The sequence below is a fragment of the Sminthopsis crassicaudata genome, chromosome 5 (genome assembly GCF_048593235.1).
Source record: "Sminthopsis crassicaudata isolate SCR6 chromosome 5, ASM4859323v1, whole genome shotgun sequence".
Classification (NCBI taxonomy): Eukaryota; Metazoa; Chordata; class Mammalia; order Dasyuromorphia; family Dasyuridae; genus Sminthopsis; species Sminthopsis crassicaudata.
Genome location: NC_133621.1, coordinates 287201800 through 287229377, shown reverse-complemented (window position 1 = coordinate 287229377; position 27578 = coordinate 287201800). Strand labels below are relative to the sequence as shown.

At 36.5% G+C, this 27578-nt stretch overlaps 1 protein-coding gene across 1 annotated transcript; it reads right to left on the bottom strand.

Annotated features, from left to right (window-relative positions):
- Positions 1-705: 705 nt before the first annotated feature.
- Positions 706-27578, bottom strand: ACTR6 (actin related protein 6). Its single transcript, XM_074271343.1, has 11 exons — positions 27484-27578; positions 23494-23611; positions 20878-20946; positions 19392-19515; positions 16569-16704; positions 16223-16279; positions 14024-14122; positions 13857-13935; positions 8213-8384; positions 5721-5859; positions 706-1329 (listed from the first exon to the last, which is right to left on the bottom strand). The coding sequence occupies exons 1-11, from the start codon at positions 27549-27551 to the stop codon at positions 1200-1202; spliced, it is 1191 nt and encodes a 396-aa protein (XP_074127444.1). The 5' UTR covers positions 27552-27578; the 3' UTR covers positions 706-1199.

Below are 27578 nucleotides of genomic sequence, written 5' to 3'. Positions count from 1 at the left end.
GTTAGGCTCCATTCCTTTTAGTGGTCGTGCATCTCATTTGGAGGCTCCACACTATCATAGGAGTTAGTGCAATCCAAGTGATGTTATCCATAAGCAGGCTGTAAAACGTAGAAAATACCCATGCCTACCGAAGCCTGGGCCATTTCCATCAATTCCAAGAATAAGTACACATGAAGAATGTCTGTGAAGTTCTGAGAAAGGGAGATAGCAACTTCTTACAAAAATTTTAGAAAAGATTGCCTCTTCACAGACTGAAAAGTGTAGGCTGAGAGTTTGTTAATGACTGACAAATATTTGAGTTAAATGTCTTAAATCCTGTCCTCTAACCAAGTGTCTTCCTCTCAGAATCATAAAGGATTTTTAAATATATATTTACTTGGATTACTAATTATGAAGAGACATAAAAACAGGGGAATATATACTTTTCAAAGGCATTTGCCCCCATCATGGAATAAAGCCAAAGTCAAGTCTACACTGAAGGCAGATTACCCAAGAGACTGCAGGGGTCCAGATCTTCTTTATTTCATTGTGCTGGATACATCCAGCTAGCTCTGGACCAATGCAGAGCCTCCTAAATTTCTTCATAACCTTGACAAACTGACATTAATTCTTTTCATTCAAAAGCAATATGAACAACAGTCTTTTGTGGAATGAGTCAAATGAAACATTTTAAAAAATAATAAAAATTGAATAGAAATAGAAATCATACACTAAAGGCAATTTATTAAATATGCTCTAAGTAAAAATTAGAACACTTTAAATTATCATTCCCATCACATATACATACACAATATATAAAAGAATATGAAAACTAAATGAAGTCAAAAATTTCATTTCCAATAAAATGCAAAAAAAAAAAAAAAAACGAACTATCAAAGACTAAATCTGTTCTTGTAACTAAAAAGAATAAATTTTAAATGCATTTAGTCTTTCATTCATCAATGAAAAGTAACCTGCCCAAAAAAGGATAGTGCAAGCCCTGACGGAAGCCTCACTCCTAAATAAAAGTGTACAATAAAAGTACATACGCCCCTTTGTACTTACCATTTATGGTATGAGTCACTGAAGCTAAGCTTTCCAAAGCTCTAACACAAAGTATGTTAATCAACTCAAGACACTTTCCAAGATGAAAGATTACAATAGTGCTCATTAACTTCTTCAAAAAGAACTGCATAAAGACATCCATTCAGGAACGTTCTTTAAATATCAAATTTCTCTTCACATATGCAATGTCCATTTTCTTCATAATCTTCTCTTGTTACTACCATATCTTCAAAATCATCATTCTCTGATATCAGCTTTCCACCTTCCCAGGAATAAGTAATTGGACTGAAAATAAAAATAAATGAAGCAAGATGAAATTGCAAAAGCTATTAGTAATCTCTATCCAACTATGAAACAAATTGTACTGAAAAGGAAACACTGATGTCTTCCCTGAGAAGCTGAATAACCTAAACAAGGAACACATTCTGAGGGCAAACATAAAGATGAGGCCTTTGGGCTTTCATTTTGGGACCAAGGTACTGAGTATTCAATACCACTTAGTATGTCTTCCCCTTCCTTCACCCTGTACCTGCAGCCTTAGATCTGAAAGGTCCAAAGATAATAAATAGAAAGAAAGCAGTTGAAATTGTGACTAAATACAAATACTAACAGCATGGTCAGAATCTCCCCCAGGAATATCTGTAGCTTTCACCTCCCCTGGAAAGGCTGTTTTTAATTGAGAGCCAAGGCACAAAGGGAAATCATATCAGTGTCCTGCTGTTTGGGTTGACACACCTCTCCCATGTGTAATGATATTATCCTTAAAAGAATATAAATGATTAAAACCATTTCTAGTCACACACAAAAAAAATTGCTCTAAATAACTATTGATTAGAGAAATACAATATTGAGATACCATCTTACAACTCTTGAGACTGGCTAAAATGGCAGGAAAAGATAATGACAAATGTTGGAGAGGATGTAGGAAAACTGAAACATTAATACATTGTTGATGGAATTGTGAATGGATCCAACCATTCTGGAGAGTAGTTTGGAACTGTGCTCAAAAAGTTATCAAACTGGGCATACCTTTTGATCCAGCAGTGTTACTAAGTTAATAAGTTTAATAATAAGTGTTAATAAGTTGTGGTATATGAATATCATGGAATATTATTGTTCTATAAGAAATGATTGGCAGGATGATTTTAGAGAGACCTGGAGAGACTTATATGAACTGATGCTAAGTGAAGTGAGCAGAACTAGGAGATTACTGTATCCAGCAATAAGATTATGTATTTGGTCAACTGTGAAAGACTTGGCTTTTTTCAACAATGACTTGATTCAAGGCAATTTCAATAGATTTGTGATGGAAAGTGCCATCTACAAGAACTGTGGATACTGAACATGGATCAAATTATAGAATTTTCCCCTTTTTTGTTATTATTTGCTTGATTTTTTTTCTCTCATATTTTCTTTTTTTTCCTCCTTTTGATCTGATTTTTCTTGAGCAGCATGTTGAATATGGCAATAATGTTTAGAAGAACTGCTCATGTTTTAACCTATATCAGATTGCTTTCTGATTTGGGGAAGGGGAAAGGAGGAAAGGATGGAAAAAGATTTGGAACACAAGGTTTTGCAAAGGTGAATGTTGAAAACTATTTTTGCCTGTGTTTGAAAAAATAAAATACTATTAAAATCTTTTTAAAAAAGAACATAAATGACAACATTTGAGTTAAATTTTAACAAACTTTAATTAAAATTAAATCAGAAAACAGATGAGCATTCCTGGCTAAAGAGCCAACCTAGAAGTCAGGAACACTTGGGTTCTTGCCGTGTCTCTGATACCTCCAGGCTAAGTGAGAATCCCAGTACTGACTTACCCTCTCCCTAGGGGGAGAGACAATTCTTGTTTCCCAATTCCTAAACCCAAGCTTGCACACAATGTAGTCACAAAGGATACCCTGTGAAGGTTTGGAGCGAGGATGCAGAACTAGCATCAATATACTTCCACAGGGTAAAAAAAAATACCCCAGGGAAGTAGCAAAAACTCACTGAGTAGAGGTTTACTGATCAATCAGCTCCCAAGTCACCCAATCCTTTCAATTCCTGTCTGCAGTACAGAAATCATTTTTAACAAGAACAATAATGCAGCCATAGAGCAGACAGCAGGCCTTCGCAATAGGAAGACACCAAAGAATGGCTTCTGTCTCATGCCTACTTTGTGACCCTGGGCAAGGTCTTTAACTTTTCCACAGCCCATGCCACTTCTAGGACTCTCTCAGCTGCAAAACAGGGATCAATCTACATGGGTAGAAGGGTTTCTTTACTGGAAATTCCCTTTAACAATGACATTATAGAGCTAGTCCAAAAAAATTAATGCATGACAGTGTCAGAAAGTATTTGTAATGCCATTACTTTGCCTAAAAAAAAACTCATGTAAAATTAAATAATATATAAAAATATAAAATCTAAACTCAACATCTTAAGACTTAAAACTTGCTGAGGTGATAAAACATAAATCAATCTAAATTGAAGACAGTAAGTCAAAATAAAACTGTCTTGAGACAATAAATGCAACAGGAACTTATGCAACAGGAACTTACACAACATATTCAAAGATCTGATTTTGATCATCCACAAATGGGGTTAGGGTCCTCCAACTCTTGGAGGCCATCTGGTCAATGTGGGCCTAGCAGTTTGATGCTTATTCACTATTCGACCATGGGCCCTCACCCACAGCAAGCAGCCTTAGTCCTCTCTTCTGTACAAAGACGGAATTGGACCAACGCCTCCAAAGGCCCTTCTGGTCCCATATTAGGACTCTCCTTATTCCTATTTCCTTTCATATTTATAATTCAAAATTTAACTAAAAAGAAAACAATGCCATCTTTAATCATTCTTCTTCACATATCCATAGTACTCAGTAATACTGCTGCAAGCCTTTTTTTTTTTTTTTTAAATTCCTGAGTCCTATAACATAAAAGTGCTCAAGACTCATTTAAGAATATTCAAGGTTCAGTCAAATAATTTAGGTGGATATGTATGTCTGTACTAAAAGATATGCAGTTTTAAATTCTTAAAAAAAGAACTGAGTCAAATTTATAAAAATATAAGTCATTTTTCACTGATAAATGGTCAAAGAATATGAAAAGGCAGTTTTCAGAAGAAAACAAAGTTATCAATAGTCTTGAGAAAATGCTTTAAATCTGATTAGAGATTATAATTAGAGAAATGCAAATTAAAGCAAATTATAACATCTCACACCCATTAGATTGGCTGATATGATAAAAAGAAAAATGACAAATGTTAGAGGGGATGTGTAAAAAGTGGGGTGCCAATAACACTGCTAAAAGAATTGTGAACTGATCCAACTGTTGATTCTGGAGAATAATTTGGAATTATGTCCAAAGGGTTATAAAACTGATATCCTTTGAACCAGTGATACCATTCCTAGATATATATCCCAAAGAGAGCAAAGAAAGAGCTATATATACAAAAATTTTGTAGCAGCTTTTTGTGGTAGCAAAAAATTGGAAACTGAGAGGGTGCCCATCGATTGGGGAATGGCCGAACAAGTTGTGGTATATGATTGTTTTTTTATTTTTTGTTTTTCCTGAGGCTGGGGTTAAGTGGCTTGCCCAGGGTCACACAGCAAGGAAGTGTTAAGTGTCTGAGACCAGATTTGAACTCGGGTCCTCCTGAATTCAAGGCTGGTGCTCTATCCACTGCGCCACCTAGCTGCCCCGGTATATGATTGTTATAGATGATTATTGTGCTAGAAGAATAAGCAGGATGATTTCAAAAAAACCTGGGAACATTTTTATATGGACTGATACAAAGTGAGCAGAACCAGAAGAAAACTGTATACAATTAACAGCAATTGGGTACAATGAGCAACCAATTGTGAATGACTTAGCTATTCTCAGCAATACACTGATCTAAGATATTACAAAGAACTTATAATGAAAAATGCTATCCACCTTCAGAGAGAAAGAACTGATGGAGTCTAAATGCAGATCAAAGCATTTTTTTTTAACTTTTTCTTGGGGGGGTTTGTCTCTTTCCTTTTGCAATTTGGCAATAAGGAAATGTTTTGCTTGACTGCACATATATAATCTATAGCAATCTGTATGTCTTGTCAAGGAGAAAGGAGGACAAAGAAAGGAAGAGAACTTAGAACTCAAAATTTTTAAAAATGAATTTTTTTTACATGTAATTGAGAAAAAAAACAATTCTAAAATAATCCAGAGAGAGGCAATATGGCATAATGAATAGGGTTCTAAACTCAGAATGAAGAAGAACGAGGACCAAATCTCATTTCAGCCATTTATTAGTGGAGCATATGCTATTCATTTAATCTCTTCCAGTTTCAGTAAAAAAGGAGATAAAAATAGTATGGTATATTCTTCATAAGTGACATTAAAAATTACATTAAAATTACATTACATGTTTTTACATGTAATTGAGAAAAAAATTAAAAGGGAAAAAAACAATGGCTTCTACTAAAGGCTATATTTGAAAAAATTGACATGTGTAAAATGTAAACAATAGCCAATACAATACAGTTTTGTACTGAAGATCTAAGAATATGTGTTTTGTTTTGTTTTTTTAATTATTCTTAAGGATTATGGCTGGTTTCTGAAGAGGACAAATCTGTAAACATGTCCCCCAAACCACTACCATCAATAAAAAGAACTCTAGGCCTAGTCCCACTCCCATCACAAACTCACACTTACTTTTCAGGAAGCACGACAGAAACATCATAATCTGTTGGAGTGAGACACCGAACCTCTGAGTAAACTCGATCCCTGAATCCTGGAAAGAGTGTGTTTCCTCCAGTCAAAACAATATTCTTGAAGAAATGGGGCTGCATTTCTTGTGAAGAAAAAAGGTAGAATATTAATAAAAATTTAACTTCAGGGAAAGTAAGGATGAGAAAGTAAGGATGAAAGCAGATTTTTAGATTATCTCTAATCCAAGGAAACCCTGATAACATTTTATAGATTATGGTTAATGACAGGGAATGAAAGAAAACTAATCTCATGTATATTTCCCTTATTGGGGGTGAAGAAGAAATGGCTCTATTTTATTCATATTTGAACACTATACCTTTGTTAATAGCAGTCAGTATTTTTTGATGATAACTCTATAGTAATTATCCATTCCTTCTCCCCAAATGTCAAAAATCTTTAAAGAGAGTTGTGGTAATATAAAACTAAAAATTTTGCTTGAAATTCAAATTTCACTGTATATCAGACTAATAACATTTGTTGTGGCAATATTCAATATTAATATGATCCTTAGTATCCCACAAATGCAAAAATATTTAAAGAAACGGTCTAGGGTTTCAAAAGTTAAATTTTGATGATGAAAGAGTTGCCATACAGCTGGGTGAGTATGGCACCATCACTGTAAATATCTCGGGGGAAATCAGAGGGAGCAGTATTAATACAGGACATGGGAAGATGGAAGACTGTTGCAAATGCTCTGCTGTCCCAAAGACCTCTCGCCAAATTAAAGACAAAAGGAGTTCATTTTAATCTTAGCCTCCTTCAGTATTCAGCCACCTGAAAAAATCTCTTATTTCCATCAAGCATACACTGTACTGTGTAAGCCAAATTTTACTGCCATGTTTAAGCTACTTCCTGGAAGAAGAAAAAAATCTAAATCAACATTAACACTTGCTGACTGGCCCCTTGAGTCTTATTTAGTGAAATCTTAGTTCAGTATATTAAGTAGAACCCAGGAGATATCTGAAAAGCATTACTCTTCAAAACTCATTACAATTAGTTTACAGACCTATGAATAATCCAAAGAGGTTGGGAATCATTTTACTCATTTTCTTTTCTCTTTCTTTCTCTCTCTCTCTCTCTCTCTCTCTCTCTTTTTTTTCCTGAGGAAACTGGAGTTCAATGACTTGTCCAGGGTCACAGAACTAGGATGTGTTGAGTGTCTGAGGCCACATTTGAATTCAACGTCCTCCTGACTTCAGGGCTAGTGCTCTATCCATTGGCGCCACTTAGCTGTCCCCCCATACTACTTATTTTCAACTGAAAACCATTAGGATGACAACTTGTAAATATCTCTAACCTAATTTGGACTACTTAAATAGTATTAAAATAAAGGTCAAAAATTAGGATCCATGTACTATCTAGTAATAGTTTGAAACTACCTAGCTATCTCAGTAACTATTTATTGGAAAAACCCTCTGTATGCAAGAAAACATGACAAATGCCAAAAAAAAATGTGAGTTATTCACTGAAATATTCCTCTGAAATATATATCCAAAATTCAAATTAATCGTGATTCCTTCATACTAAAAACACAGTGACAAAGAACTGACTACAGGAAAAATGTCAGAGGATAGTATGGAATCTCCTTTTTTCTAATACAATATTAAATAAGTAGTGATAATGGGCATCTTTGTTTCTTACTGGGAATGTGCCCAGCTTTTCTCTATTACAAATAATGCTTGCTAATGGTTTTAGACAGAGATTGCTTGTCATTTTGAGGGAAAACTCCTTTTATTTCTATGTCTCTAGTGTTGTTGTTGTTGCTGGTTTTGAGGTAATTGGGGTTAAGTGACTTGCCCAGGGTCACACAGCTAGGAAGTATTAAGTGTCTAAAGCCAGATTTGAATTTGGGTCCTCCTGACTCCAGGGCTGGTGCTCTGTCCACCGAGTCATCTAGCTGCCTTTCCCTAGTGTTTTTAAAAGGAATGGGTGCTGTTTGACAAAAGCTTTTTCTGCATCTATTGAGATTATAATTTGATTTCTGTTAATTTTATTATTGATACATTTCCTAATATTGAACCAGGCTCTGGAGATTTTTTCCTAAGGAGTTCTTTGATGGCTCTTCTATTTCTTTTCTAAAATGGGGCTATTTAATATATTTCCTCTTCTATTAACAAAGGCAACTTATATTTTTGTAAATATTGATCCATTTTAATTAAGATTGTCAGATTTGCTGGCATGCAGCTAGGCAAAACAGCTCATACTTGTTACTTTAATTTCTTTTTCTCTTTGTCTTTGTAGTTAGAATAGATTTTTATCAATCAGAATATGTTAAAGTAAGATGCTCTTTCCATAATCCTTCCAATTGTAAGAGCATGTGATTATACTATTACTGTTCAATATTTGGTGGGTCAAGGGCACATATAGGAAGCACAAATATTCATACTTTCAATCTACAGCTACAGATCAGAACACCTGTGTAATTACAACTGTACCTTCAGGCAGATTCTGAATGGAATAAACAATAGCTTCTGGAATTCCCATTTCTTGAATGCCTATATCAGAAGGATTAAAAAGTATTTCTGGAACAGCAAATCTCTCATTGGCCAAACGAAGAATTTGTTCCCCAGACTTATACTTTCCACTTAATACCATCTCTTCTCTTGGCTAAAAAAAAAAGAAAAAAAATTAAAATAAATTGAGATTACTAAATTCATATATTATTAACATAAACAGCAATGATACTATTAGATAAGAGGGGTCATACTTTAATCCACAGATACTAAAAAGTTTAACAAACTGTGTAAAGCAGCACCTATTTGGATTTATTACCTATTTTCTTTTTTTTTTTTGCTGAGGCAATTGGGGTTAAGTGACTTGCCCAAGGTCACACAGCTAGGAAGTGTTAAGTGTCTGAGATTACATTTGAACTCAGGTCTTCTTGACTTCAGGACTGGTGCTCTATCCACTGTGCCACCTAGCTGCCTCCATATTTTCAAAGCAAATTTCTCAGAGACAAATTATACTTTCAAACTTCAATGCATCTAAGATTTTACCAATCTAGATATTCCCACGAAAGGACAAACACAAGGTTGCCCGTGCTGTGTTTCTGGTCCAAGGTCACTTAGAAATCTGTCAATGTGCTAAGAGCTTTCCTCTAAACCTCTTTACCTCGCCTACTGAAGATGCAAGCACCCCATCACTGACCTCTTAGTCTGGCAATATAACTTAGCCTTTTCTTCCAGTCATATAATTTGTCATAGATGTCATCTTCACACAGCAACTCCTCGTAATGTGCTTACACTTAACTACATACTTCTCTGGTATCATATGGGAGGATACAAACCTTCAATCCTTTCAAGACTATAGGATTTCTTGCCTTAAAGTCATGCATCAATGAAAGAATACTGGTGATAAAATGATAAGCCTTTATGCATACTCTTCCACCTATACACAATTTTCATAAGAGTTAACTATATATGAATTGAGGACATCTTGAATAAGAGTATTATAAAGAATAAGCAGGTTTTCCCCAAGCAACACCGACCACATCTTTATCACTTCACAAGTGATTGATTTTGAGAATGATTTTATTGATTTAAAAAATATATATTAGCATTAATGAAATAAAAACTGCCTTATAGGCTCTTTTAGGAAAAAAAGTATTTCATTCATACATCAAAATCATCTGTAAATATCACTTTGGTATAAGAAACAATGAAGGTAATGAATACAGAGCTTAGAAAGATCTACATTAACTGACAAAATGAAATAAACAGAGCAAAAAAAATAAAATAAAATAACTACAAAAAATGGACATGGAAAGATCAATATTAAAGAATAAATATGATAGGCAAAATTACAAAGACCAAGCATGGTCTCAAAGAAGAGATATGAAAAGATACTCCTTTGTGGAACTAGCAGAAACCTTGTATGCATTTTCATATTTTTTTGACACATCAATCAATTTTGTTGATTATCTTTTTCCTTCTTCCTATTTTCTCATTAAAAAGGTACTCTTTGTAATATGAGATAGCTCTTTGGAAAGACAAGGAAAAGAAGACAAGGAAATTTAAGCAATGTTTAAAAAAAAAAAGATACTAGAAAAAAATATTTGTTAAAGGATAAAATGGGAGTAAAGCCCATATTTTTTTGACATATCAATCAATTTTGTTGATTATCTTTTTCCTCCTTCCCATTTTCTCATTAAAAATGTACTCTTTGTAATATGAGATAGCTCTTTGGAAAGACAAGGAAAAGAAGACAAGGAAATGTAAGCAATGTTAAAAAAAAAAAAAAAAAAAAAAAGATACTAGAAAAAAATATTTGTTAAAGGATAAAATGGGAGTAAAGCCATGATGGCAGATTAAAGGCAGCAACCCACCTGAATTCCCTTAATATTTCCCCAAAACCTTTAAATATCTCAAATCACATTTTGGAGTTGCAGAGCTTACAAAAGTAAGACATGGGCTGGCTTAAGAAAACCTAAGAGGTCCACAGGAACGGTCTGTGACATCAAGATGGAGACCTGTCTGTAACACTTCCATGTGCTGGCACCTTCAAGAAGTCTCAGACCAAAGATACTGACACTGGGTGCAACTGACAATGACTGGCAATTCTGCTTCTCATACACAAGTCTGTGTCACAAGACAGCAAGGAACCTGGTTACAGTTCTAGGGCCAGGAAGAGCACCAGTGCTCACAGTGAAAGGAGGATAATAGAAATGGTCACAATTCCACAGCAAAGAGGAGTATCAGCACTTGCTGCTGGAGGGGAACAGGAGACCTTGTCCCAGTTCCAGGGCCAAAAGGACTTCTAATACTTATGGCTGCAGAGCATCAGGGACCTTTCCTGGATGAATACCAGAGCACAGACCCAGAAAGTAGTGGCCATCCCTCTCCCATATCATACCACCCTACAAACACCAGAAACTTTCAGACCACAAGAAATAGTTCTGAAAACAGTAGCACTAAAAAATCTGAAGTTTGGGACAGGATCTTCCCACTCCTACATGAGCAGAGATAAACTTTAACATAGAGTTTAAAGTCAAGAAAGGTACTAGAAGAATGAGCAAACAACAACAACAAAAGGAACAGGGAAGACCAAGACACAAACATGAAAACGTTTATAACCAGATTCAAAAAGAAAAATTTTAATTGTACACAAACCCCATAAACCCAATAAGAATTCATGGAAAAGTTATAGAAAGAGAATGGTAGAGAAAAAATTAAGAAAAGAAATGAGACTGATTCAAGAAAATTATGAAAAGAGAATTGAACTTGGCAAAAGAGACACAAAAATAAACTGAAGAAAATAACATCTTTAAAAAACAGGATTGGCTTAATGGAAAAGGAAATACAAAAGCTCAATAAAGAAAATAATTCCTCAGAAATTAGAATTAGAAACCTAAAAGCCAATGATTCCATAAGACATCAAGAAACAATAAAACAAAATTGAAAGAGTGAAAAAATATTAAATATTTTGAATAAGAAAATGAAAAATATGAAATATATGTTGGAAAAATAACTGACCTAGAAAATACATCAAAGAGAGTCTAAAAATTACTGGACTACTCAAAAGCCACAATCAAACAAGGGGGCTTAGACATCACTTCAAAAAATTATCATGGAAAATTGTCTCAATATTTTCGATCCAGAATATGAAGGAATATATTGATCACCACCTGAAAGAGATCTCAAAATGAAAAGTCCCAGGAATTTTACCACCAAATTCCAGAGCTCCCAGTCAAAGAAAAAAAATGCAGACAGAAGCAATTCAAATATTGTGAAGCCATAGTCAGCATTACACAAAATTTAGTGGCTTTCATGTTAACCGAGTTGAAGATTTAAAATATGATTATTTCAGAAGGATGAAGGGAAATGCACAGTAAACATAACTGAGTGGGATTAATTCTCATATAAAAGAGGGATAACAGAATGGATAGGAAAGTATATGCTGTTTACAATAGACATTTCAAACAGAAAAACATACACATTTAAAAAAAATGTTGGAGCAGAATCTATTACGCACATTCAATATACTATGAAGTTAAAAAAAGGCAGGGTTAGTGATTGTGACCTCAGACAAAGGAGATGCAAAGAAAAATCTAATTAACAGATGTAATCAAAGAAATTTTGCTTAAAAAGTACAATAAACAATGGAATAATATCAAAAAGTATTTAGAGCAAGTTTCTCTAATAAAAGGCTTTACAAAACGGAGTCAAAATTTGTAAATATAAGTCATTCCTCAAGTGATGAATGACCAAAAGATACAAACAGGCAGTTAATTTTCAGAAGAGGAAATCAAAGTTATCTAAAGTCATGAAAAAAAAAAACAACACTCTAAATTGCAACTAATTACAGAAAAGCAAATTAAAACCACATTGAGGGACCTTACGTATCAGAAATGACAAATGTTGGAGAAGATGAAGGAAAAACAAGCACACTAATGAACTCTCAATGGAGCAATGACAGGTTCAGCCATCCTGAAAAACAATTTGGAACTCTGCCTAAAAGGCTATAAAACTGAGCTCACTTTTGGACCCAGCAATATAACTACTAGATCTGTATCCCAAAGAAAAGGACCCATTTGTACAAAAATATTTATAGCAGGTCTTTTTGTGGTAGCAAAGAACTGGATAATGAAGGGATGTTCATTCAACTAGGGAATGAGTGAACAAATTGTCACATGACTGTGATGATTGTACTAGATTACTACTGTGCTTTAAGAAATGATGGGGGGGGCAGTTTATTAGAAAAATATGGCAAGACCTATATGATCTGATGCAAAATTAAGTGAAAAGAACCGGGAAATCACCGTACAATAACAGCAATGTTGTAATGATGACTACCTGTGCAAAAATTGCCTATTCTGATTAACACAATGATCCAAGATAATTCCTCATAAGGAAAAAATATTGTCCACCTCCAGAGAGAGAACTGATGAACTCATGCAAAAGGGGTATAATTTTCTCACTTGCTTTATTTCTTTATTGCTTAAACTGTTATTCTTAGGAGATCCTGAGTTCAAATGAGAGTCTCAGATACTTGACTAGCTGTATAACCTTGGGCAAGTCATTTAATCCTAGCTGCCTCTTGGTAAAAAAAAAAAAAAAAAAATCCAAGAGTATATGAGGGTTTTGTCTTTTTAAAATGAGTATTTCAAGTGAGATGTATTTTAGTCACATAAAAATGAGAACTTTGGAAAAAAGAACTTAAGACACAGTTATTTTAGTTATAAAAAATAATAAATAAGGTCACAATCACTGCACAGCTCTCATCAATCCAGTTCTGGTAGCATCCATTAAGAAGTGTAATTACTATAAACTGTGCCACTCTTTTAGGAAGTAGTCAGCATCATCCATCACTTAAAGCTGCTCAATTTAGGTCAGAGAAGAGGTTATAGAGGACATAATGCTGCACAAGCTATCAATTTTCAGCAAACAGCCCAAAGCAAGGTTTCTGTTACCTGTGATCATGAAATCCATAAAGACCATATGAAGGCTTTTCTATTTACAAAAGTGAGAAAATATTTGTGACAAATGTTTTTAATTTTATGGATTTTAAAACTCCTGAATACAAAGCACTGAAATTCTAAATTTTAACAACATCCTAACTAAAGATAGTTTTATGAGATTGTCATTCTTTTCACATCTATTTTTTTTTTTATTTTAATTGAGGCAATTGAGGTTAAGTGACTTGCCCAGAGTCACATAGCTAGGAAGTGTTAAGTGTCTGAGACCAGATTTGAACTCAGGTCCTCCTAACTTCAGGGCTGGTGCTCTATCCACTGTACCACCTAGATGCCTCTCTTTTCACATATCTTAACCAACATTATTATGTGGTTCAATTTTTGTGTTTGTGTAAAAATTTCTTCCCTGTAAGTCAAATTACACATTAATAAAAAACAAGTACATGATGTCAGCTAAGTAAATATAAAATTATAATTTCAGAATTTTCCCTAATACATAAAAATATAAGTTTCCAAATACAATAAAACTTATGAACACATTATTAATATATTAATATTCAATGGAAAAAAGTAACATTAAAATGATTATTCTTAGTCTCCCTCTGAAATATTGCCAACCATGAAAACATCAACTCTTAACTCAAAAACTATGACCTCCACAAAATTACCTTACAAAAGCCCTTTTTAATTGTGCTGAAATCAGGCAAAACATAGTCTACCATAACTGTATTTTCTTCTCCTTTTAATCTGAAAAAAGAAAAGAGATTTTAAAAGTTCAGTTTTATATTATATGACCTGGTACTGACTTCAAACATTAGTATATCAAGATGCATACTTTGCAATATCCATGTCCTTATAAAAATCTTGAGAGACATAGCATACATCTTCTTTCACCTGATTAATTACATGTGTTTCATCCATGACATGTAGTTGTCTGCAAATAAATGAAATAGAGAAAATTTGACATTTAAAATGAGTCATAATAATTTTTTTTTTAATATTTTTCTTAAATTCTACAGTAAAAGGGGCAGCTAGGTGGCACAGTGGATAGAGCAGTGGATAGAGCACCAGCCCTGAATTCAGGAGGACCCGAGTTCAAATCTGGTCTCAGAAACTTAACACTTCCTAGCTGTGTGACCCTAGGTAAGTCACTTAACCCCAGCCTGGGGGGGGGGGGGGAAGAAAAGAAAACGTAAAAAAATAAATAAATAAAAATAAAAAATTAAAATTCTACAGTAAAGATAAAAATAGGAAGACTTAAAAGAGTGTAATAAAAAAATCTGAAAAAAACTTATACAGTGCCTTACCAATATATATTTTGATAAAAATAAACATTTTGGTTCTAAAAGAATCGAACAATAAATATCTTGCATTTTATGGTGGATTTTATTTCTTAAAACACCTTTCCCTCCATCATTTCATTTGATTCTCACAAAACTGTAGTGGAGGCAGGGATTATCCTCAAATTATACACATGAGGAAACTGAAACATAGAAAATTTTGGATACTTGCCTATAGTCACTTACAAAAACTTTATCCCAAATCCTCGGGCAACAAGTTTTTCTACATGGCAAAGTTTTCGGAGTTAAAGGTTTAATTTTTTAAACACTTTTTAAAGCTTTCTTTTCATCATCTTGGATTGAAATCTAAACCAGACTATAGATTCACTACCTTATGAAATAAGTATATTGAACATTATTTATCTTTGTATTAATGAGTCAAGGTCAATAATTACCAATACTGGTTACTGCATTATGCTATAATATAATGATATCCCTCCCAACTAAAAGGTCTAATGAAGTATATAGTGCTATTTCCCTTTTAATAAAAAGCCCTGAAGAGACTTATATCAACTGATGTTGAGTGAAATGAGAAGAACTAGGAGATCATTATACACTTTAACAACAGCACTATATGAGGATGTATTCTGATGGAAGTGGATATCTTCAATATAGAGAAGAGTTAATCCAATTCCAGTTGATCAATGATGGACAGAAATAGCTACACCCAGAGAAGGAACACTGGGAAATGAGTGTAAACTGTTAGCATTTTTTGTTTTTCTCCCCAGGTTATTTTTACCTTCCGAATCCAATTCTTCCTTTGCAACAACAACAACAACATTCAGTTCTGCACACATATATTGTACCTAGGATATACTATAACATATTTAATATGTATGGGAATGCCTGCCATCTAGGGGAGGGGGTGGAGGGAAGGAGGGGAAAAATTCGGAACAGAACAGAGTACAAGGGATAATGTTGTAAAAAACTGCCTATGCATATGTACTGTCAAAAAATGTTATAATTATAAAATTAATTTTAAAAAAATTAAAAAAAAAAAAAAAAGCCCTGAGATGCTGGTTTTTTGTTTTTTGTTTTTTTTTAATTCTTGGGTTAACTTTTTATAGTTTTTCTGACTCCTTTACTATAAACTGTCACTTTTAAAAGCTGTCACTGTGCCAGCCTGGAGCAGACTCCTTGTCTATTTTAACACTTCCAATCTGCTCTGGATTGGGAAACCCAGAAAACTCAATCTATTAGCATAGTATCTGAAATAAAAGCATACTAGAGCTCAGAGTGAGGGCCTGAAAGACTTTCCTACAAACCAACTACACGGACTTCACACCAATTGTTTTGGTTGCTTGGCAATCTTTTCCTGTGCTCTCTAGTTCTCATCTATATTCCAGAAGGGTTAATTAAACAAGCAAGAAAGTTGCAGTTTACAACAGCATCTACATCTGTTACTCATCATGTATTTCTATTATCATAGTCAACTTAGTAAAGAGCAATTATACAACTTTCTCATTACAGTAACATCTTATTACAGTGACCTTAAGTTTCCACACTGAGAAATCAAAAAGGGAAAATAAGATTTTATAGCAAATATTGCAGATTTTGTAAATCAAATAATCAAATACATCTAAAGCTGCATGACAGGACATGTGATGTAGGAATAACTGAGCAGTGCCTCCATGAGAAAAGGACACAAAGTTCATGACTTACTTCCACAAAAAACAAAGCAGAAAAAGTCTTACCTGTAAGAAATTATCTCCTTTAGATGATTGGTTAGAAGCTTTCCTCCAACATTAATACTAAAGAGGAATAATCAAATTTGAGTTCAGTAATCATTTTTATTTGAACACCATAATTCTTTTACTTAAAAAAACCCTTTGCTATATTTTTACTACTGCTTTTATTACTGAATCTTTTCTTCCCTCCTCCCTATTCTTAAAACATCTCTAGTAACAAAGATTTTTTTAAAAGGAAAATACAATTTTTAACAAGCAAAACTAACCAAGACACTGCTTAAGCCTGACAGTAATTTCAATTCAATCATTTATAACAATAAAAAAAAAAAAATAAAAGCAAAAAGTAGCTTACCGAATTATTGCTTCTTTTTTCTTTTTACTTCTGCAATATGGTACTATGTGTGTAAAGGAATAACCACTGTCCACAATGATACAGCATAATTCAGATGGATTATCGCGGAAATAACGATGTGCACTCAGGCCCCCAGCTACAATAAAATAATCACATATTAAGCAACCTTCTGCAATATAATGGTTTTAAAATGATGAGTGAAAGAAAGAAAATCAAATGACTACATCATTTCCTCTAGATGAAACCATGAGAGTATAAGACTTCAAGAATTAAGAAAGACAAATTTGTGAGACAGTCTCACTGACCAGTAGAGAGGATGTCCACAAAGTCTTGTTATAGTTTTTAACTACTTTATGAATTATCTAGATTGTAGATAAGATAGATGTATATGGCAAACAGCTTGTAAAGGCAAAATAAATATTCTCTTGTCAGCAAATATGGGCCCAGATCATTAGCCATTGAAGCATCTGTCCAAGAATAAGGGACAATGAACCAATTCTACAAGATGTCCATCCAAAGGCATATCCCAATCTAGACAACAAGCATTCTTCACCATTTGCTTTTATCTTCGTGCATTGTCAGGCATAGATCTCATTTAGGAACCTCTGCAGGGCTCTAAGGCTCCATACAATTAGGACAATGTCACGTGCAGAGGCATGTGAAGGACTTCACCAGCTATAGGATCCCCTCTTCCATGTGGACTTTGTACCCCATGAACTGGGTCTAGACTTGAACGGGAGAGGCACGGCTGACTAGACTGTCTTTGGGAATAGATGAAGAGCCTGGAATGACAACAAAGGCCTTTTTTTTTAACAATGATGTACTTTTCATGATGGTGTATGGCTATGAGTCAAGATACCAGACTCTCTAACCAAAGGGCCATGGAGAAATAGTGCATGTGAATGGAATGCAACAAATTACCAGCAAACAAACATACAAGAAAAGAAGCGAAAGGAAGTTATCCCAAAGATGTACGATGTGTAGCCAAAAAAAGAATGAGAGTTGGTCGCATGTGAGAAAGCAGGGGAGAGCCCACTGGGAGCATGCAATATTAATAGCTCTAAAAAAGACCCTCAGGCTTTTGGTGGAAAATTTATGGGAAATAAGGACAAGAAAAGAGAGGGCACAGACGCAAAGCTATCTGCACTGGTGGACAGTGTTCATATCACAGAGCTCACCCATCCATCAAAGCGCTAAAGAAGCTAACACAGCCTTCCTTCAATCTGGAGAGCCCACGGTGACTGCCCTTCTCAACTACAGCTGCCTGTACTCTTTTATCACAAGACCTGGAAAAACGCTACATTGGATATAATGTCCAACTGTCTAATTTAATTATTCTTAATCTTAATAAATTTACTTTTAAATATCATTTAAAGGTTATTTCTATCACAGTTACTATCTGTCGTTAAATTTAAAGTTAAAAATGCACAATTTATGAACATTCTTTAAAGGAGAGGTGAGAGAGAGGAAGAGAAAGACAAAGAGAAAAATCGAGATGGGGGAAAAAGAGGAGATAAAGAAAGACAGAGGGAAAAAGAAAAAAGGAGGGGAAAGGAAAGAGAAAGTGGGAAAGAGGGAGGAGACAGATACTGAGAGATAGAGAAACAGCCAAGGCCAAAGACCAAAAAGAGAGATGGGGGAGGGAGAGGAAGGAGAGAAAAAAAAGAGATAAAGAGACAGAGGCAGAGATGGAGAGGAAGGGGAAGAACAAGAACCCTCAGAGGGAAAGTGGCAGGCACCTTCTAGTACCTGCAGGGCTAGTGTGAAAAAGACTCCTTCCTCGGAGGAAAGAAGGTGCAGGAAAGCAGACTCAGGCTCAGGGCACACAAGGGGGCAAGGCTGATGTCAGAGATGGGGCCCCCCTTATTTGGTGGCATTCATGCAGAAATGCCCTCTCCCCAGGGATGTTTGTGTGGCCCCAGTTGCCCCCCTTTCCCCAACTTGTGGTATCTGTGATTCCCCATCCTGAGCCCAAGTCCTCACAGAACTAGTGGCACAATGTAGAATCCAGGATAAAAACACCCCCAGCTGATCAGAGAAGCTGGATTCAGATCCTGCTTTGGAAGCTCATACTAATCAAGTCTGGGCCTTTTCTCCCCCTGTAAACTGAAGGTCCCACTTGATGGCCTCAGAGTGCCCATTCAGCAGGCAGGAACCCAGATCCTGCAAAGACCCCAGCCCACGGCTCTTCAGCTTTCTGAGCTCCGGTATCTTCATCTCTAAAACAGACTGAGATAGAGATCCTTGAGGAGCTCCTCTCCAGCTCTGGATTTCCGTGGCTCTAACACGTACTTTTAGGGAGTCACTCTATTAATCCATACTCATTATGCCCTCCCACACCACTAAGGACAACCACGAGAACGACAAGACACAAAACGCATCCTGGTCTCCCTCTTCCCCTCTGCTTTCTTGAAAACTCCCTGCCCAGGTACTGAAGAAAGCACCCAAAGGTACTTTTCCATCACAGATGTGCACAAATTATTGTCCCCATTTGACTAAAGATGCTCAAAACTGCCTGGGAATTCACCTCTAGCCGTCCAGTAGCAAAGCATCAGAGCCAAACTGCAAATCCCTATCTTCTGGCTCCAGAGCCATCATCCTCTCCCAGCCAATCCCTGGACCAGGCACTGGGGATGTCCTCAAGCAGCCTACACGCTAACGCAGATACAGGAGGTTTACAAAGAGATCCAGAGCCCAATAAAAGGAGGGAGACGCAAAGAACTCTCCAGTCTCATCTAGCCATTCCAGGGCTGGAAAACTATGTTCACCCCATCTGTGACCATGGCTGTCCTACAAAATTACATTCCTCCCCAAACAACTCACCATTTACTCTAAGCACCGCTTGGAACTGATATTCTTCAAACAAGATTTCATTCATTGATTCTTGAATTGAAGTGAAGTTAAAATAAGGTTCTGTGATTATAATGTTTGTGTCTACAAAATCAACCTGTAAGAATACAAAAACATATAAAGGCGGTCTTATGACATCAACAAGAATAGTGACAGTTGCTTATCAGCAATCTTGCTATGCCTGAGTCTATGAACAACAATTTTTTTTTTTCTTTTAAGAAAGCAGAGGAATAAAAAATGTAGGAATGAGCTACAAGGCAGGACCTGGCTCACTCCTGAGAAGCATGAAACATTCTCTTAAATCGGTTTTCACAAAACTCCCAGCTCCCCTCAGACCAAACCCCAGAGCCATGGGAAGGGCCAGACTGTCAGGCCAATGCCCACAGCACAATCCCAGCCCATGAGGAGATGTTGCCTGGGGCCTGCTCCTACAGGGGTTGCAGCCACAATTGGAAGACCCAGGAATGAAAGCTCTAGCCATCAAAGTCCTGGCTCTGCATCAGAAAGGCCTATCATTTTATCAGTGAAGCTGACATTAAAGAAGAGGCCTGACCATCTGCTTTCTCACTGTAGCCTAAGGACCAAAGAAGCTTTCCAGCCAACTTGCACTTGAAATGTCCCATACTGTTGTTTCCTCCATGTGAATATTAGCTCCTGAGAGCAGAGACTTAGTTTTTGCTTGTACTCCAAACTCTTGACACAGCGCTTGGCACAATGAAGAAACTTGTTAAAATATTTATTCATCCATTCACTGATGCAGTAGGTGCTTCACTGTACCCACATAAATAAGACAGCATAACCTTTCAACTCTAAATCCAATACCTTAGATATGATGTAATCACAATACTGAAACCTGACAAATTCTAATTCTGAATTTTACAGTCTCTAGATGTGGTCATCTTCCTTTTTCACAAACTGGAAAGAGAAATCGGATTTACTTTACAGGTAGTATAGCTGACAGCATAACAACCTTTATGTCAAAATGTATGAATGAGTTCATTTCTTGCCTTAGACACACAATGGCTAAGTGGCTACAAGTATTTCCCTTAACGTCTTGGGGATCATAATTTCACAGATTATTGTACAGGCCTGTGTACAAACCCAGGGGTGCTTACAGAACTCTATTCATGATGTCCCAGCTATCTCTTAAGAGACTTTCATGACTGAAGGGAGTTACTATGATGGTATTTTCCCATTATGATAAAATAAGTCTAGATCTCCCTGCTCCTGTACCATCTCCACCCCTAACTCCAAGCCTAAAGTACTCTAGAAAATTCAAGTCTAACCTACCTATAGACCAAATGCAAATGCATTAAATGTATATCTAAAAATGCAGTTATTATTCTAGTATTATTTCAATTTCAATAATGATAAACAGTAACTATATTAACACTTTCAAAGTAAAAATATTTAATATCTTAAAAGCCTTAGAAATTTTATTAAAAAGTATAATTTTTACCTGATACATTTCTTTCCCAAAAAGGTAATCCCAAACTTGTCTCTGGACATCCCAATTCACCAAATAGCCCTTGAAGAATTAAAAATATCTTTAAAACATCAAATGGAAAGAAGTCCAAATAATAATAAAACAATTCAAACAACATACATTTATTAAGAAACTACAAAGTACAGAAATCATGCAAAATGTTGAGGAGAAAGTTTCTGCCCCCGTGAGGTTTTTAGCCTACTAGGTAAGTAGAATACACACAAGAGTAAGAATATACACAATTAAGAGTAATATATAATTATACACAATTCTCTAATGGAAAAAATGCAGAAAAAAAGCTGTGTGAAGTTGAAAAGGGTAAGGTGGAAGAGTCAAAAACATGCCTGGAGATGTGGCATTTGAGATATGCTTCAAATGAGGGGAAGGATTCAAAACTGTGAAGTAAAGGAGAGGGCTCTGAAACTTTCTTCAGTAGCTATGGCTGTTGCACTTGTGGGAGACAAAGAATAGAGGCAGGAAAAGCTCAGCACATAGGGGACATTGGGTAATCTAATTTGGCTACTACAGAGTGTACAAAAGAGATAGTGTTAGATACGCTGTAACAAAAGAATGGAACCACTTTGTGGAGGAACCAAGCTACTGAAAAGCTTTGAGCAATGTAATTAACTATCCATGCAAAATGATTACGGCAGCAATGGTGTGAGAAATGAAATGGAGAGAGGAAAGAAAAGGGAGACAAAGTCTTGGGGGAACCTATTATAAGAGTCCGTTTAGGCAGTGATGAAGGCCTATTCTAGGGTAAAAACAGTAAGAATAGAGAAGAGGGATTCTAAAGCAAGATGCTGTCAAAGTCAAATCAATAGCACTTGGCAAATAATTGGATATGGGAAGAGAGAGAACAGGATCAACAGCAATAATGCCAAAGTAGATGGGACCAATGGAAGAAAAAATGTCAGAAAGAAGAACAGGGGAGAAAAGAGAAAAATAAAAAGTCATCTGAGCATGCTGAACTGGAGATGCCAAAGGAGACATCTGGGGAATATGGCCCCAGAGAAGCTGGCAGTGCGCCCTCAGGAGACCAGGTGGGCCAAGAAACCTCAGCCTGAACATCTGCATGGAAATAAAGAGCAAAGATAATGGGATGAGCTGAAACGGTGAAGAAGGAAAGCTGCTGAGAAGCCAAAAGCAATGAGAGGAGGAGAAGGAAAACCTGGGGGGCAGAGAGGAGGGAAAAGAGAAGAAATCCATCGAAGCTACTAGTATCACCACAGATAACACAAATTATTCAGCTTTCCCTTGCTGACCTATCTTCTCTCACTGCAGGCTCCACTTTAAGCCCTGTTACCTCAAAATGGACAGAAGTAATTTTAATAATTTAACAAATTAGTAATAATTTAAGAGAAGAAAACTGCCCTTTTATATCTGCTTGCTTTCTGATATTAGAAGGGTTCACCTTGCTTGGCTTATAATGAAAACAAGTACATTCACTCGTACTGGGAAATCTGCTTGGATAGCTTAAATGAGCTTACTGGACATAATCTCACTGCCATTTATTCTTGATAATCTTATTTGATTTCAGGAAAAGTTTATTTGATGTTGGTAAAAACTTTAGTCATTTTTTTAAATTAATAACTTGCCTTTAATTTAAATTTATGCATAATTATTTTTAAAACATTTAACCATCTATGCTAAAAAAAAAAATCATGAATGAAAAATGTACATCATTAGGAGATTATGAACTGCAGTTAGACAGATAGCCCAGTAATTTACACACACACACACAATAAAAACTTAAGCATATGCAGTAGATGAATAATGAGCTAAACCCAGATTTAAGAAAGAGAAATAAATCATACAATGCTGCATCTGGGAAACTGTGCTGTGTTTTCAAAGGTCCTAAGCGATTCCCCATTGCAAAAGCTCATCTCTTTAACACTTTTATCTTTCTGATCTATCGTGGCCCAAACTTGTGATTTCACTGGTTTCAGAAAATCTCTGAGGAGGAAACACTCCCCACCAATATAGATCAACAACTGTTCTACACTTTTCAGAGAGCTGTGTGGGGCACTTAAGGTTTGAGTGACTACTGAATCAAAGTTAATGCCCAGGTCATCCTGGTTCCCCATCCCTTAAGTATGATTCAGACCTTCAAATTATGAAACATCCTAATATTAGGAGCATCAAATTTCCAGATGACAAAAATGACAAGATTCAAGATGGGTATAAATAGGTTACAGATGACTTGTGCACAAAGCATGAAATAAAAAGCATTCTCAAGTGGTTCATAAGCTTAAAAAAACATTCTGATAACTTCCAATATTCTGATATTTCACTATAACTACTTTCCTTTATATTTCCATGACTTGTACTTTATGGATCTAAAAGTAGGCTCCTGAGAAAGGATCTAGAGCTTTGAGAGACTGCTGAAGGGTTCCAGGACACAAATGAATATACAGAACTCCTGCTTCAAGGACTATTTGCAGAATATGCTAAGAGCTGATCAAAATGGAAGGACACAAAAGGTTGAAATCTGCTCCAGGGAAGGGATCTGCCACACCAAAGAAGCAGTGAGTTATACTATTAGTCAGTTATATTCATTGTGCTGGAAAACATGCATAATTTAGTTACCTTCTGAAAAGGCAGGATGTAAAAGAGTCCAGAAGGGTCCTTTATTTCATCTATTTGATTGGCTGTGAAGGTTTTGAGCCTTGCAGTTTTTGATCGGAACTGACAATTCGGAATAACACTGTTGAAGAAAAAAAAGCAGAAACTCCTTGAGATGTGAAGGCCTGGAAAATTTTAGGAAAACATGTTTCTCCCTAGATTTCCCCACCCCACTCCTATAATGGAAAATTTTGATAATAAACATTTTGTTTGCATTTTTTTCAGTTTTTCCTCTAGATCTTATTACCTCTGGTAAAAGGGTCAACAAAGGCATTCACATTGGGAAAGGTAGATATGCAGAGATAAGATTAGGAAGGGTTAAACAGGGGACATAGGATTTCATTCAGAAAGCTCTTCAATTGGGATATAAAATGATACTCATAGTTGAAAAATAATATGGAAGTAGTCTACAATAGAAGCTTCTTAAACTGTGGGTTGTGACCCCACAAAGAATCACATAACTGAATGTAGAGGTTGCAAAAATTTGCTAACAGGAAAAAGTTTCTGAATGCTCTACATCCTGCAATGTCAAATATTTCATCAAGATTGAATTCTTTATGTAAAAATAAACAAGCACATCCATCTCATTAGTATGCAAGCTTGCTTTCATCTTTAATATATGGTAAAATTATATGTATACCAAAGAATCGTTTTAAAATAAAATTTCTTTATGATTATCAACAAATGTTTGATTTGTCTACCCATTTTATAATACTTATATACCCGGGGTCGTATAAACATTTCTTGGGCAAAAAGGGGTTTTAAGTGGGAAAAGTTTAAGAAGCTCTTTTCTACATGAACTAGACACAGCAGCCCAGATTAGCAGCACAATGCCTGTCATCAATCACTTCTGCCCAAAAGAGCCAGATGGTGAGAACACGCCCTAGATGTCTGCTTTGGCATAAGGTTCTATATTGTTTAGAAACAAAATGTATTGAAGAACTGTGAAAAATATTACTGGCCAAAAACTAGATATATAAGCTGTGGACAACTATTACTAGGTCAGGAAGCCCACAGAGGAAGCAAATCCGATAATCTAGAATTTGGAGGTTAGCTCTGATCTAGCCCCTCTCTTGTCCATAGTTCACAAACACTTTCAGAGTGAAGCTCAACTTCCTCATCAAAGACTGAAGACCTTCCACAAGTTACCATGCCAGCTTCATCTCTGATTTCTCCCCTCAACTACCTGGGGCTCTGCCTGCAATGCCCTCCTGCCCCCTGCCTGTCTACCCTCAGATGACATCCCTTCAATGTCACTCCAAAACACCAGGAGACACTTACAGACTCTTAAGATGTGCAAAGTGTTTCTCATCATTACACTTGATATTCATGGTGACCCGGTGGGAAGCATACAGGTGCCATCAACCAAGACCATGAAGAGCTTAATCTCTTAATCACTTCACACTAGCCCGTGGTTATACTTAGCAAGGGCTAAGTGCTGGATTAAAAATCAAGATCTCTGCTCAAAGCTTTCCTGTTTTCCTTTGCCAAAAGTAATTATTCTCTCTTCTGTTTTCTCATGGCATATTTGCATACAACACTTTTATAGAGCTTTTCTATCCTGTATCATATGCATTTGTGTACATCTCATGAGTCTACATTCTTTAAGGAGCTTATGTATTTTTATATGCCTATAGGGTTTTGTACATAGTAAATGATCAAATGTTTATACTGGAAAGAATGCATGTGATGGGTATTTAAGATTTCTAAATTTTATGTTTGTGGCTAGAAACTGGAAGATGAATGTATTTCCATCAGTTGGAGAATGGTTGGGTAAATTATGGTATATGAAGGTTATGGAATATTATTGTTCTGTAAGAAATGACCAGCAGGAGGAATGCAGAGAGGCTTGGAGAGACTTACAGGAACTGATGCCGAGGGAAACGAGCAGGACCAGGTCATTATACCTGGCAACAAGAAGATTATACAATGAATTTGGCTCTTGCCAACAGTGAGATGATCTAGGCCAGTTCCAACGATCTTATGATGGAGAGAGCATCTGCACCCAGAGAGAGACTGTGGGAACCGAGTGTGGACCACATCATAGCATTTTCAGTCTTTTTGTTGTTGTTTGCTTACATTTTATTTTCTTTCTCATTTTTTTCTTTTTTGATCTAATTTTTCTTGTGCAGCATAATTGTAAATATTTTCATATATTGAATTTAACATATTTTTAAACATGTTCAACATATACTGGATAACGTGCCATCTAGGAGAGGGTGTGGGGGAGAAAAGGGAGAAAATCTGGAACACAAAGTTATGTAAGAGTCAAAGTTGAAAAATTAGCCATGAAGGTTTAGAAAATAAAAAGCTTTCATAAAAAAAACTTTTTTTAGAGATTTCTAAATTTTAAACTGTTTGCCAAGACTTAAAAATATTCACGGTAGTTTCAAAAATTAATATCAATCAGCACACACCTATTATGCACATATTATGTATCAGGAATGGAAAGACACTGGGAATACAAACACAAAAATAAAATTATTCCTACTGAAAAGGAGTTTGCATTCTCAGAGAATAGAGGTGGCAACAAAACATTTTGCTAACCGAATTTCCTATCTTTAAGGCTACCTGCCCCTTCACACACTAAAAACACGGCTTCCAATTTTAGCAATTTGTATTTATGAAGCACATTAACATAAACACATTTAATTTTCACCACAACCTCTGGAGCTAGGCAGATAATAACTTGCAATTATTAACCGCTCTGCAAACATTACAGTGAACAGAAAATAATAAGCTGCTTGACAGCAGGGGCTGCTCATTCCGGTCTTTGTATCCCCATCAGCCTCGCACCTAGCGAGCCATTAATAAATGCTTCTTGACTGAAGGAATGATTGGAAGACACAAAACCGAGGAGACGCCTTTGTGTCACGCAGAAAAAAAGCCAGGATTCCCTCCAGAAGCTTTCTTAGTTTTATAATTGTATCATTACCATCTGCCCGAGGAGCAGGGGCATTCTCCAGGAGGATGTTTGTAAACTGTGTAAAGTAAAAGCACCAGAGCTGGAAAAGAGCTCACTCCCTCTGAAAATAGGGAAACTGAAATTCCCTCCGCAAAGCCTCCCAGGGAAGCTGTGACGTCAGAGTAAGCGCCCAGCAGGCGACCTTACGCCACCCTATTTGGGTAATTTTGCCCCACAGGCTGCATGGGGCATCCAGGAAATGGCAATGAAGAGCCTGCAGTCTATAAAAAGCAGCAATTATTAAACGCTTACTGTATACGGGTTACTATATGCAGAGCGAAGAGTATAAAATAAAGACAATACACGTCATCCTTGCCCATGAACTCACTCTTAATGGAAGGAAACCACCATCACACAAGGCCTATAAAAGTAACCGTAATTAGATAGGGGCATAAGGAAGGAAGAATGAACAACAAGCAGCAAAACGTGCTGCAGGCTCAATGTGAGCAGAGCCTCCAAGGAAGCAGCCGGTGGAAGGGAAGAAGGGCATTCCCGGCAAAGGGAAGGAGAGCAAACCAGAGCAAAGGCGAGGAGTCCGGAGGTGAAACGTCCCTGAGGGAGGGGGCCAGAAGCTGGGAGGGGGAAGGGGGTGGAGCTTGTTGCAGTTTGGACCCTCTCATTTCCTCCGTCCTCCCGGCCCCAACACGTCACACGCACTAGACGGTTGAATTCATAAATGGGCAGGTTGCTACTTCTGAGACAGTTTCCACCTCGGGTAGCCACTAACTGCGGGTCAGCCCCTCCAGAACCGCGCCCCACCCCCTCCCCAGGCCCCCGGCCCCCGGCCCCCGGCCCCCACGTGTATAGGCGGGACTTCCGGCGGCAAACATAACAACCCCCCTACTTCCGGGTCCCACGAAGCCGACACAAAATTGGCTACAGAGTCTCCTTTCCACTCCAAAGCCGAGAGACTCAGGGACACGGACCATATTTTCCCGGTGTCAGCGAAGCCCTTCCTCCTCACCCCAAGCCGAGAAGCGGTCGCTCACCTGACATTGTCATGACTGTAACCGATCTTGGCATTGTAGGCCCCGTTATCCAGCACGAGCGTCGCCATTATCCCTCCGCCCGCAGAGGAAACTAT